Genomic DNA, 14,057 nt, shown 5'->3' with positions numbered 1-14,057 from the left:
TGCCAGACTGGATTCAGCACTTCATCTGAGTGCTGTGCTGTATAAATAGAAATACTGGCTTTGTGTAGCTCAGATACAGTACTCCTTTCAGTACTCCTTTCTGTGGTACTTTTTTTTTTTTTTACCGTCATGACACTGTTGAACTACATTTATCTACATTAGATGAACTACATGAGATGCACACTAATATCCAGATCCATTTTTGCATTGCTTTTCTGTACTGCTGCTGATTTAGACAGTCTCATACCATATCTGTGTATGGTACCATATCATTCTTGTAAAATAAAGGATTTTACACCTCTTTGCGTATTCTTTGCGTTGAATTGCATTCCCTACCTGTCCTTCTTGAATAAGCCATTCATTTGCATATTTGCATGCTAGTCGTTTGAATTATCCTGTGCTTTTTGGAGTAGCGTATGTAATGGAGTAGTGCCTATTACTGAGGTACGTTAACTCACTGGTCTCATTTGTCTCTTCCATGATCTTACTGAATATCCTTCATCCCCTTTGATTTGAAGGCAGTTATCCAAACTGCCACTGTTCGTAAATGAGCTTATGTCACCAGTTCCCTTGCATTCTGTAATTCTAAAGGTATAACTACACATTCTCTATGAAACGAATAGGAAAGCTGGTAGAATTTTTGTATTACAAATATGTTATTGAAAGGAGGTTACTTGTCCCTAGCAGGTAAACAAAGAATGGTGTCAGTTGGAGAACATCACGTCCAACCCCCCAGCAGTGGGGGCAGTATTATTCCTGCCATTGCATACATCACATTGCAAGCAAAAACATTGCAACTGTTACATTATCATTGGATTTACATCATAAAATATAAGTCATTGCAGTATGACCGACATTACAGTCACAAGTACAGTCTTGAAAATGGGGAAAGACACCTCTTCCTTTTTCTTTTTTTTTTTTTTGGAAGTGTATTGCAAAGGGATATGCTTTTCAAAGAAGATGATGTTTGTTGAAGATTAATGCCACAGATGCCCATAAAAGGATCTGCATCGAATTGCTTTAAAATTATATCTTAATAAAACATTAATTGAAATATATTTCACTTTCAGGACATAGATAAGATGTTACTTGTCACTGCATTGTGCCAGAGTTGATGAAAAACACTGTATTTATAAAAACTGCCTCTATTGTTAAAAAGAAAGAAACTTAAAACTATTGCTTCATTGCCTTTTCTTTCAAAAGGACTTATCTTTCCAGAACAAAGCTGAGACACTCCGTTTACCTCAAATTTAATTTAGAATGTGTCTGTTTTAACTGCAGGTGGTCTCAGTCTCTGCATGCAATTCTTAAACTGCCAATAATGTGGAGGTCTTGAAACACATCACTGAGCAGCCTGGCTCATTTCTTTGCTGCTAGCAAAGCAAAAGTTGTATTCTTTTGCATTATTGTGTATTTACAAATATACTGGGCCTTAGGAGCCTTGATGTGTCAGGCTATTATGTCTAAGGCAAACCTCTTGCTATTGCAAAAGAACACTGAAAGGCAGTGCTCCATTCACATCCAAATACTCCAACTTCCCTTATTAACCCTTTCAACGGGAGCAGCTCTTAGTATAATGTCAGGAAAAGGCTCAGTTCATTACCTTTTGAAGGCTAGTGAGATATGATGAGTAGAAAGCCATCTTACCTTGTGATGAGCTTTCCTAAAAACAAATTGAGGTTTGGTGTTTGCAGGAAGTACCTGAGACAACTTGTGTAAATATACAGAAACTGCATGCAGAAAAGAATTTGGGCGCTGCCTGGTTGAAAGCCGAGAGCGTCTCAGACTCATAGAGAATACCACTATCCTGGAAGAAGGTAAAAGCCCAATATTCATTGCAGCCCTTTTCAGTGGCTGAAATACCTTTGTGCTGTTTTTGAAAACATTAAATTCTGAACAACTAGAAGATTGCATTTTGTTTCATAAACCCTCCCCCCACCCATCAATGCTTAGCGATTGAAATATAAAATAATAGGTTGTTTTTACATTTTGATTTTGCTTTTAGTAGATTCACATTTTCAAGCCTTTTTAACAGTCCTCTAGTCTTGTAGAAAATTCTCATGAAATCTATTTGTTTTGTTCCTAAAAATACTGTGATAATAGAATTCAAAGTACATAGGTATACTATCAAGTGGCATGCTGTTTATGATAAAATTGAAAAAGGTGAAAACTGCTGATCTTAAACTGGTCAGTCACGAAGAATGGGTAGGGAATACTTCAGAGCTTCTGGTTTAACTCTGTTGGTGCTGGTATACCTCAAGAAAGGAATACATAGAACATGCAGACAAACTTTTATACAAGTATATTTGTGTAATATACAAATGTATATTTACTCTCATAAAAATATAAAAGTGCTTATTTAGTTTGCATAAATAAATAAAATTTAGATGACTGATAATAACAAAGAAGACAGTGAAATTCAGGAAGCAGTCTAGATATAGACCACCTCTTTATTACTTATGCAATATCATTATTTTGGGGGTATTATTTTCATGATTGCAACATGCTAGAACATGTTTTGTTTGTTGTTTTTTTTTAATAAGAGTTAAAGACAGACATTTTAATAAGAGTTATAATTGATACTCTGTTTCATCAATTATAGTTTCAATAGAAAAATATGGTTGATTATGCCTGAATTCAAGTAATTCCATGTGAATTATAATAATTTATAATAATAGAAAAAGAGTTAGGTTCAGTATTGTTATTAGGTTCTAATAAAGAGTTGATCTTTTTAAGCGTCTGTATAAAACTGTGCTCGTGCATGTGTGAGGTTTATCTGCCTACATTTTTCTTTCCTTGTGTTCTGTCTACCTGATTGCTGGGCACAAAAATACACATCTATCAGTTGGTGGTTTAACTGTCTAATTTTACTCAAATTTTGAATCCCAATATTCAAAGTAGTCTTCTCTACTTGCGAAAATATATATGAAAAATGTGGGTGTAAGAAATTTGAGTGTTAAACTACATGCCTCTTTTTAACAGTTTAAGGCTCCTTTACATAAGTAATCACCCATTCTAGGATAGCTTTTTAAAGAAAACTCGAAGAATGGAAGTCAGTGAAAGCAGAGGGTGGTTTGAGGCAATATCTCCAGCTTTGTCTCAGACATACAAAGGGCCTCTTGATCCAGATCCTTTGATCCCAGATCCTACAAGTAAAAGTGTCTGAACTGTGCCAAAGCAAAATTTTTGCAGGACTTCAGAGGAGAACTACTCTGCCAGCTCCTGATATATCTGTGCAGCACTTTCTTTGAGTTTGAATCCACCTATCCTTAATAATTATCAGCGATTAAGGGTATTCAGCCAACAGAGCTCAGTGGATTCTTCCTGCCTCTGTTTTCCTAGGATCTCTTTCTCTTTTTTTTTTTTTCATCCAGCATCTCACCTGCATATGATTGATCCAAACACATGGAGGCTGCTATTCCTTCATGCTGCAGAGCTCAGAAAGTACAGGTGTACTCTGGCATCACCAAGATCAGTGTTGTTTCTGGTGGGAGAGCTTGGTGGAGAACTGGGGACAAGAGGATTCACAGAGCTGAAGGTAGCAGTAGGAGGAAAGTGATTATTCAGACGAGGGCTGTAGGTGGAAGGTGCAGAAAGGTGGTGGCAGCTGTGAGATGGCAGAATGCTGCTCAGGCCTAGGGGATAAGAGAGGAGGAGAGACTGAGGGTTGCCGATGTGAACAAGGAGAGGAGATGTGCAGGCTAACTGCTGGGGCCCAGCTGGTGTTAAGGACCAGACAACACGGGTAGCAGACTATATTGCTAGCCAGCGTCTAGGGGCAGCAGAATAGAAAATTGTTAATTATTCTCTGGCAATGACTGCACTACTTCTTGGTTAAATCAGTGACCTACTAAAGCTGGTTTATTTAAATTCCGTTAGTCTTTGTCTTGGAATTACTTTGGAGCAAAAAGGAGAAAGGTGTTTTCCGTAGACGCAATAGGTAAACACATAGGCTGTTTGCTGGATAGGGTAGATGAGAACTGATCGTGAAAATAGGAGGGCTTTGGATTCCTACCATTCACATGGTATAATGAAATAATTGATACCAAACGTTTGATCTAATCTCTAACAAAAAAATATAGTTTTGTCTGCCAATTCAGTTAATTGCAACAACCATGAGTTTTTTTCTAGAAAATGATACAAAATACACTTTCATAATCATGACAATAATTTTCTCTTGGTTAAAAGCTCAATTCAACAAGGACATTTGCCGCAGATAATGCTCAAATGACCATTTTTATCAAAAAAAAAGTCTATATTTCAGTTAATACTTTAGTAAAATAGCATTTTACATTTTAAAATGTATACCTTCCTTACGTCAGATATACTTTAATGATTTATCACTTTCATGTTAATTTTTGAAGTGGGAGTGACTCTTGTGATAGAACATAGAAAATGAAAGTTTCCAGTCTGTTTTGGGAGTAAAGCAGTTAAAAGAAAATAAACAAACAAACAAAATCACTAGGGTTGATAAGCCACTTTCACTTTGAGAACCTCAAAAAAGAGGTCATCATTCTAAAAGGCAGAGTGGAAAGCAGACAAAATGTACTAGGCTAGTTTTTGTTTCTTAACTCTTAAGAAGCTTATTTTGTGGACTAAAAAGGTGATTCTGTGTTCTATTGCTTCTAGACTTAATGATATGTTTAAGTGTCAACAGACAAAAGAAGCATTTTAAAGGCAGTTCTGAACACACCTATTCATTTTTAGAAAGATGGCATAGTTTCATTGTTGATCTTATTTAAGATTACGTACACGTGCATATTGTTCTGGTTTGCTATCATGTGCAACAACCAGTTTTAATTTTCCCATTTTTTATATTTACACTTAAATATTCATAATAGCCCTTTCAAATCAGTTTCTTACAGCACAGTTTTTCAGGGGAGATTGTGGCCTTCCTATTTGTACATTCTCATCCTCTGCTTTAAATGCTCATGTATTGTGTATTTTCAATATTATAACCCATATGGGTTATACATCAGTGTTTGCTATTGAATCCTGCTGATTTTTAACACTGTGAAGAATAACATACTTTTCTCTAGCTTAGTCTTGAAGAAAAAAAGGTTTTATGGATTGGTATGGATATGATTAAAAAGGTATACATTTTTTATGGTTTACAGTAAATTAAAGGTGATCATTATCATCAAAAGAGCATTCATCTTTTGAAAATGTATTCTTTTTAAGGTTAGAGGTAAGATTACACAAATAAATAAGATTTTACAATTACTGTGTCAGTATGGCTAGTTTCCACAGTAAAGTGCCATGGATTAGAAAACACATTTTTAATAAATAAAATGCTGCAGTTTCAAATCCAAGTACAATGCTTCGGGTTGAAATCCAAATAATTGTTTTTACTATTTCTGCCAGGCACCATGGATTCAAATCTAAGTAATTGTGTTTTTTTTTTGTTTACTTTTTCACCAAATTTCATGTGTTTTTTGGTGATATGAAGTTCACCAGGACTGATCATTAGGTTTGAGAATTAGGAAGGTTTAAAAAAAAAAAAAAAGTAGAAAAATGGATAAGAATAGGGCAAGAATTAATAGACTTAATAAGGAACTTAGTAAAAGAAGTGAGTGTAAATGGTAAACTTTTGCATTCCCATGCTCTGTCATGACTGTATGCAAGGTATAACAAGAGACCCCTAAGGACGTAGCAGTTTCCCATCGGTTAGTGATTTTTGCATTGTCATTTGTCAGAACACTTTCAAATGTTTTCAAAGATGTGTGTAATACTGTCAATTTTCAATACATTCCCCAGATAGCCTACTAGTTAAAGAACCTTAAGAAATAGTTGCACAAGCTGCATTTGACTACACAAAGTCAACATGAAGTAGTTCCCAAGTTACTTTACTAATTCTTGACAAGTTACTGTTTATGTTACATGTGTAGTTTTTATATATAATATATGAAAATGTAAGATTGCTTCTAGATCTGTATCCAAGTTTTCAGCAGTTCTGAAATAAAAGACTTAGAGATTTTTTGGTGTATTTTTATGAAATTTTAAACCAAAAATGACCTTTGACAAAAAAGCACTATGAAAAGGCAATTTATGTTTTGTTGAGTGGCATATACCAACACTCCTGTAGAGTAATACTTTGTTGTGGAAAAATATGCAGTTACAGATGAAAGCATAATCATAAAAACAAAACAAATAAATATTAAAACAAGGCACCATTTGTTGTCACAATTTACTGTGTTCAATTTAACCTCTATAGCTTAGTGAAGTATTGCAAACAAGGTGATAAAATGCTTAGTGAACCGTTAAGAAAAAAAAAAAATTAAATGGTAATACAGAGCAGTAACCTAACTATTTATATACCTTCAAGCTACAGGGATGCACAGTTTAAGTCTTTGTATATACGTTGTTTTTGTTCTACATTTGTTTATATTTAAGTATATTTTAATTGCCTAAATATAAGAAAAAATGCTGAACATCTTATACACATTGATTCTATCCATTTACTTTTGCAGCAAAGAACACTTCCTTTATTACCTCTCTTTGAATATTCCCTTCATCCAAGGAAAATACTCAATCTGCTTTTCTATGTTGTTTCTCTTAACTTCTGTGATGTAGGGTGTCTCTTCTGCTTTTCCAATAGCATGCCCCCCATACATGGTGACAAACCCTCTGCTGTACCTGTTTCAGTCTTAATTCAGCCTTCTTGAACACTTTCAGCTGCATACACTCCTCTAGCTGAGATCTCCCTCAGTAGCACTGCTGTCTTTGACTCAGCTAGTCTATGCCCAAAACCCTATCACTTGTTTGTCTTTCTTACTGTTCTGTTACATTTCGACTGAATGGGTAGTTCAAAGTCCCCTTGAGTGGTTTTCATTTGTTTTAGTGTGTGTGCCGTATAGACATCTGTATCTAAGCTGATTGCCCTGGACTCTTCTAATAGTCACATAAGTCACTGGAGACTAAATTAACGGAATCTAAGGCAAGAGTCATTTATGTAAAGAAGGTGTCTAACACATCAGGTGAATCACTCCCTGAAAATTCTCATTTCTTCTTTATGTTTTAAAAAAAAAAAAAGCAAACAAGGATAAATTTAGACATTGCTGACATTGCTGGCATCCAATTACAGAGAAAATGAATTCCACTTTTTGTAATGCAAAATTCTTCCTTACTGTTTTTTTGTTTGTTTCTTTTACATTTTTGCCTTCACGTTTTCATTTATTTTTTTTTCCTGCTCAAGTATATCTTTTTTTTTTATTATTACTATTGTTACAATTTAAATCTCTGAGATTATCTTCCAGCTTTACATCTTCAGCAAGTGGACAGGCATTGGGTTAAACTCAGGACTAATAGACTAACATTATGTGACTGAATCTTTTTATAATATTTTAGAGCTTCAAAATATACACATAAAAAGAAATCTTGTGCTTCTGGAGATATTATCTGGTGTTTCATCTTTAGAAGATTCAATTACTGACAGTATCTTTTAAAAAGGATACTGGGACTTTAAGGATTATTGGTGTTTTGTGAATGACTGGGCAGCAGTTAAAAGTAAGAAAAGTCAGCTTCTTGCCAGTTTTTCTTGGACAGCACATGATTAATATTTCCTATTCAGTCTTGGATGACGTTGTTTTATCTTTACTTTTGAGATTAATCTTCGGCAACTGCAACAGATAAATTTCATTACGTTCCATGGTACGTTTTGAACTTAGGTTGAATAAAATAGCATATGGTCTTTGTGTTTTTTTCATCTTGGCAACTGGGGCATTTCACTTCATGGTTAGTGAGAAAGAGGATTCTTTTTATAGGACATGCATGCAGTCCATGTTTCATAGCAAATAACATAAAATCCTTAGGCACTTCAGAGTATTATACTATAGTTTATAGTATCAGTTTATTATAGTTCTAGAATTATGAATTAAGTCATATTTTTGCATATTCTTTGCAACATTTTAATAATTCTATTACATTTCTATTTCTATTACAATATTCTATTATTAATTAATAATTTGCAACATTTTAATAATTCTATTACAGATAATTCTATAGGAACTATAGAATGGTAATGATAGTGTTTAAACTTAGATTTGCATGTCTTATCATTAAAATTGAAAGTAATTGAAATGAAGTTAGCAGATTTACAGTGCTGTAAAAGTAGTAGTCTGTAAGAGCCCATTACACTTTCAGAGAATAATATTCCAAATAGTGCTCCCATTGATTTCCAAAACACAAATCAGAACTTGAATGAATCTCCTCTATAAAATATAGTGAATCAAGACAAGGCTAATGCATCCTTTAACTTGTGACAACTGTTTTTCTGTACGCAGACACATACACACATCCCTCTGCATGAGCAGGTTATCTGATTGTCATTTCTTGTTTATGGTCATGAGGTCACTTAGTTTCAATCGGTTAATGTTAAAGCTCTCTGCAGTTTACTGAATAGATATAATAGTCCCCATGAAGAGCTGAAAATATATGCAGCTAAAGCAGTAAGAAATGATGCAAAAAATGTTTGCTTTCATGGCATCGTCCACAGCATGAAGGTATAATATGTGGAGAATATATCGAGAGCCCTAGATTAAAGCTGATTTAAATTCAATTAAAGCATGTGGATTTTACATGTGGTGATGTATATACATACAGATGCATATGAATAGGCAAAGCCCTACACAAACTGGATATATGACTGAGTTGTGGATATTCAGGGCACTAATTTTATAACATAGAGATTGTATTCCTGAGATAAAATACTAAAATAAACCAGGGATCAAATGAGACATAACTGAATTAGATAGCACTACAACTTCTCGGTTTCAAGGTCTTATTTCCTCTGCTACTCAATGTATATTTTGGTGGTTTATTGCAGAGCTGTATACAAAGTTTCTCAAAATGTTACAATGCAGTACAACAAATTTTTGTACTACAAATAAACACATTTGAAGTACTGTGGTTAACCAGTCCCCCAAAATGACTCAGTCCTTTATCTTCTCTCTGTTATTCTGTCCCCATCTCCTCATCTATGACCCTACTTAATCACTGCTACTTCAGTAGCAGAAAGTCATGTCAGCTTCAGTCAGACTTTCCCTTCATTTTTCGGTTGTTCTGATCTCTTTAATTATTTCGATACAAGTCACTGTGAGGACTTTCTTGAGAAAATTCACATTAATCATCCAGTAAGCTTGTACATCTGAAAAAAAAAAAAAAAAAAAAAAAGAGTTCCACCTTTCTTTTTTTACTTTCCAAGGTCTAACAGTTGCATACAAAAATGACCTCAATTCAAAAGACTGCCTTGGTTACAATTACAAGAGCCTTCTGCATGACTTGAGCTAGCTAATTAAAATTCTTATTAAAGTCTGAACCATTGAAGCAAAAAGCCAATATATCATTTCTCACTGCTTTACAGTTTATATATTTTCAGCATCTAATAGCCTTCATAGGGATCATTGCATTCATTCATAAGGCTGTAAGTAGTTATATTCTGGCCCATATTTCCAAAAATGGGTCTTAAATTTGGCGTAATTGTAATGTTCTGGACTCATAAAGCCCATCCAACAAAGTCCTCAGTGTGTATGCACATGTGGTTTTTGTTCAGTTAGTTAGTTAAGATGTAAAATTTTCCAGTAAATGAATATAAATGCTTTTGACTGTTGGGTCCCAGCTTGCGATGCATATGATCACTGGATTCTTCTCTGATATCTCAGAAGTTGTAAAATATAAAGCTCCTTATATCAGATAAGGAATGTGGGGGTTTTCCTCTCCTATAGTTCTTTGAGAGGCATCACTTCTTCCTCCAGGCATCTCATCCCAAAACCTTTTTTTTTCAGGTTGTTGCCCAAGGTATTGCATACTAGAAAACAGCTACTCTTGAGTTTCTATATTTAATAGATAAGAACATATATATGCAAATATATATTGTTTGGTTTTGTGGGTATATATGTGGGAGGAGGTGTGGTCTGCAGATCTGTATATAAATGCACCTCCATGAAGGGTATAATCAAAGGAACAATATCTTACTTCTGTAGGCTAACTCAAGTTAAATAGTGGATTTTTTTTTCCCCCCTTCACCTCTGTGGACGTTAGCTGTGTCTGCACACAGAAGTGTTACACAGTTGTAATGAGAAAGGAGTAGAATTCACACCATGAAAACAGCTATAAGTCTTCAGTTTAGACTTACTAGTACTGTCCCCAACCTGAATCAGACCCAACTGATCTGATTTCAAGGAAGTTTTACTTTTGTCTTTATTTTTAATGTATTATTGTGTTTAATGGATTGAGAGGGTTGGAAGATCTGCTGAAACCGAAGCTGCTTGTTAATGAACTATTTTCACTCCTTTTCAGTATACATCTGCTCTGACCTATGATGCTGTTCAAGTGATGACAGAAGCTTTCCGTAATTTGCGTAAACAGAGGATTGAGATCTCCAGAAGAGGAAATGCTGGAGATTGTCTTGCAAATCCAGCTGTACCCTGGGGTCATGGTGTAGAAATAGAAAGGGCATTGAAACAGGTAGCTTCTCTAGAATGAATGCTGGGATGAGTGTGTGTGTGAAATCTTCTATAAATGCTTGAAAGGAACCTTCTAGTCTCCTAACCTGCCTTGATCTTGCTGGGAATAATGTGGAACTTAACTCCTCAGGAACATGTCCCTTTACTAAGATACGTTGGGTATGGAAAAGGGTCTAAACTGAATGTTTCTGAAAAATAAGAAATTATTTATAAAAACAAAATACATTTTCTAAAAAGGAACAAAATTAATTCTGTTACCACTTTCATCTTCATCTATATAGGTTCAGGTGGAAGGTCTAACAGGGAATATAAAGTTTGATCAGAATGGAAAAAGAATCAATTTTACGATAAACGTCATGGAACTCAAAAGTACTGGTCCTCGGAAGGTAATTTGAGTTGTCTTACAGTGTCTATACTGGTTTTATCATGCTAAGCAATGGCAGAGGTAGGTAATGAAACACTGTGGATGAGTTAAAGCATGACTTGTCATAATGTTTATTTAAAGATATATTCTATGTTGGTCTTGCAGAACAAAGTAAAGATATGTATTACTTATATCTAATAAATAGGAGTTTTTAGGTAAGTACTATGTGGGAATATTTTGTTTTCAGTTTTGTGTATTAAACTTTTTGCTTTCTCATCTGAAATGCTGAATGTTAGCCAGTAATTGCTAACAGAAGAGATACACTTCTGAATGACAAATGCAGAATACAGCTTTTCAAATACAGCTTTTCAGTGATGTTTCTTTAAACATGATTATCTTCCTGGTCTAATTCCAAACCTTTCAGGAAAAGCCAGTTTATCATGTCTTCCTAATATGGAGTATTTTATAATCCGTTCAACCCTACAATTGGTGATATTACTACTAAAACTTGTTAATATTTGAATGAAAATGTTATACTTATATTAGACAAATTAATGTGAACAAATGTCATGACTTCATTCTCGTTAATATTTGTTATAATAACTATAAATAGAAATATTTACACTGATAGATCTATAGCTAAAATAGTTCTCTATGGGCATAAATCATGGGCATAGTAGTAATATGTTTTACATTTTCTGTGAAAGTTCATTTTCACTGGTGTCTGTGCATCCTATCCATGTAATCTTTAGATTGGATATTGGAGTGAAGTGGACAAAATGGTTGTGAATCCGCTTGATGGCCCTCTTGGAAATGAATCTTCAGGACTAGAGAATAAGACTATTATTGTCACCACTATTTTGGTAATTAACCTCATACTTTGTCCAAAAACAGTCAGTCCTACAGTGATTTGTTTTTCCTGATTATATTCATTTAAATATAAATAGTCTCTTTATTTTTTGAGATTTTGACATGTTACTCATTATGTTGCATAAATAAAAATTGGAAATTAAGGATATGTGGTTCAGTATGTGGTTTTCTTCTGTAGCAGTCATTGACAAGGAAATGAACATCCTAGAAAGTTAAAATTTTTAGGCTAGAAAATAGGAATGAAATACCTACTTTCAAAGAAGAGCACTTTGTCTAAATGGCAGAGCCATAGTGTTGATTTTTAACTGGTTGCTGTGCTTATTGGAGAATGGATTTTCCAAGCAGAGAAGAGACTGTTTTTCAAACTTCAGAACTATAGTATCCAGAACTGTGGACTGCTAAAGTGTAAGATAAAACATTAAAAGTTGTGTTGTAGTTGTTTAGAAAATAACATTATGAACTGCTATATAACAGCATTTTTCTGTTAATTGCAAAGCTTCTTTATTGGTTTGGTTAAGTCACAGAGTAGCATAGGAACATCACTGGATGCAAGAATCAGTTGGGTAACAGTTGAGCAAAGAGTGAGATAGATTCCTTTAATATGCTGTATGAGCCATAAATAGTTTTGCTGATGATAGAACTCCACTGCATATTTGTAGTTAACTGTTTTCATGTGAAATAATTCAATAAAGATATTGAATTATCTTGGAAAGCCTGAAGTGTTTTCCCAGGAATGTATATAGTTGTGAAATAGGAAGAAATTTTGTATTAAGTCAACAACAAAAACAACTAAATGTCTTTGCCTTCTTCCATCCAAACTGTAAGAGAGAAAGAAACAGGTTTTGGAAATTATTCTCTCTTCTCTGAATGCATAACTCCTGTTAACATTCATGACCATTATTAACATACTGCTGGGAATCACTATGCCTGTAAGTACTGTTATTTGTATATGACTGCGGACAATGTAGCTTTTAAATGTTTTACAGGACATGTTACATTAATAATTAACAGCTGATATAATCATATGTAGCACGTATGAGTCAGATGCTATCTTGTCTTTTTTATTATATCTAAAAGGAAATTTATTAATCTGTGAAATGTACAACTAATGCATCTGTCTCTTTACAAAGTAGCTAAAGCAAGATATTTCTGTGCAGGAGTCCCCATATGTTATGATGAAGAAAAATCATGAAATGCTTGAAGGAAATGATCGATATGAGGGCTATTGTGTGGACCTAGCTACAGAAATTGCCAAACATTGTGGATTCAAGTATAAGCTCACAATTGTTGGGGATGGCAAGTATGGGGCCAGGGATGCAGACACAAAAATATGGAATGGGATGGTTGGAGAACTTGTTTATGGGGTAAGAACATCTTTTATAATAAAGCCATTTAAATTACTGATGGATGAATATGGGATTTGGGTTAGTTTTCTCTACAGAGTAGTTGAAAAATATGTAATTCCTATGATGGAGAATTAAAAGCTTGTCTTGGTATCAAAAAATGTTAAATGTAAGGCATGGATTTAGATTTTACATGCAAATGAAGTTGGAAGGGAAATGAGTGCATATTTCATCCTCCTGGCCAGGCAATGGATTTTACTAACACTTTTAAATGTCATATAAAGGCATGTGTAAATAAGGAAGCTTGGAATATGTCAACCATGTGTATTTCAGTAAGAAGAGTTTCAACTAAAAATTTCTGAAATTCTCCATTGGACATTTTTAATGAAAAGGATGTTGCTACTGTGTCTTCTGTCCTGTTTTGCATTTATGAAATGCAATACAAACTAAACTGTTCTTTGCTCTGATCGTTATATGATCTATTATATTATCTATTATTTGCTTTTTTTTTTTTCCTTTACAGAAAGCCGATATTGCAATCGCTCCATTAACTATAACATTGGTGAGAGAAGAGGTGATTGACTTCTCAAAGCCGTTTATGAGTCTGGGGATATCCATAATGATCAAGAAGCCTCAGAAATCCAAGCCAGGAGTGTTTTCGTTTCTTGATCCATTAGCGTATGAAATCTGGATGTGCATTGTTTTTGCCTACATTGGGGTCAGTGTAGTTTTATTCCTGGTCAGCAGATTTAGCCCATACGAATGGCACACTGAGGAATTTGAAGATGGAAGAGAAACGCAAACTAATGAATCAACTAATGAATTTGGGATATTTAATAGTCTCTGGTTTTCCCTGGGTGCCTTTATGCAGCAAGGATGCGATATTTCGCCAAGGTTGGTTACTCGCCCATTTCAACTTTGTGCGTTTTTGGTCTCAGCCAGAGGAGGTTCATGGTGCATATATTTTCACTCGGAAAGAAATCATTGCTATAATTTATTTCTTCCATACTAAAATCA

General features: G+C 34.3%; 1 protein-coding gene across 6 annotated transcripts in view; it reads left to right on the top strand.

The window, feature by feature from the left end:
• Nucleotides 1–14,057, top strand: part of GRIA2 (glutamate ionotropic receptor AMPA type subunit 2) — a 90,574-nt gene that overhangs the window by 53,559 nt on the left and 22,958 nt on the right. For all 6 annotated transcript variants that reach the window (XM_032186065.1, XM_032186064.1, XM_032186063.1 and 3 more), the window contains exons 7-11: nt 10,297–10,464; nt 10,745–10,849; nt 11,580–11,690; nt 12,855–13,061; nt 13,564–13,934. In XM_032186065.1, the coding sequence (XP_032041956.1) occupies nt 10,297–10,464; nt 10,745–10,849; nt 11,580–11,690; nt 12,855–13,061; nt 13,564–13,934 (962 nt within the window). The remainder of the gene's footprint in view (nt 1–10,296; nt 10,465–10,744; nt 10,850–11,579; nt 11,691–12,854; nt 13,062–13,563; nt 13,935–14,057) is intronic.

This window comes from Aythya fuligula, chromosome 4 (assembly GCF_009819795.1).
Source record: "Aythya fuligula isolate bAytFul2 chromosome 4, bAytFul2.pri, whole genome shotgun sequence".
NCBI lineage: Eukaryota > Metazoa > Chordata > Aves > Anseriformes > Anatidae > Aythya > Aythya fuligula.
Note: the sequence above shows the minus strand (reverse complement) of the source record. Positions and strands in the feature narration are given on the sequence as shown.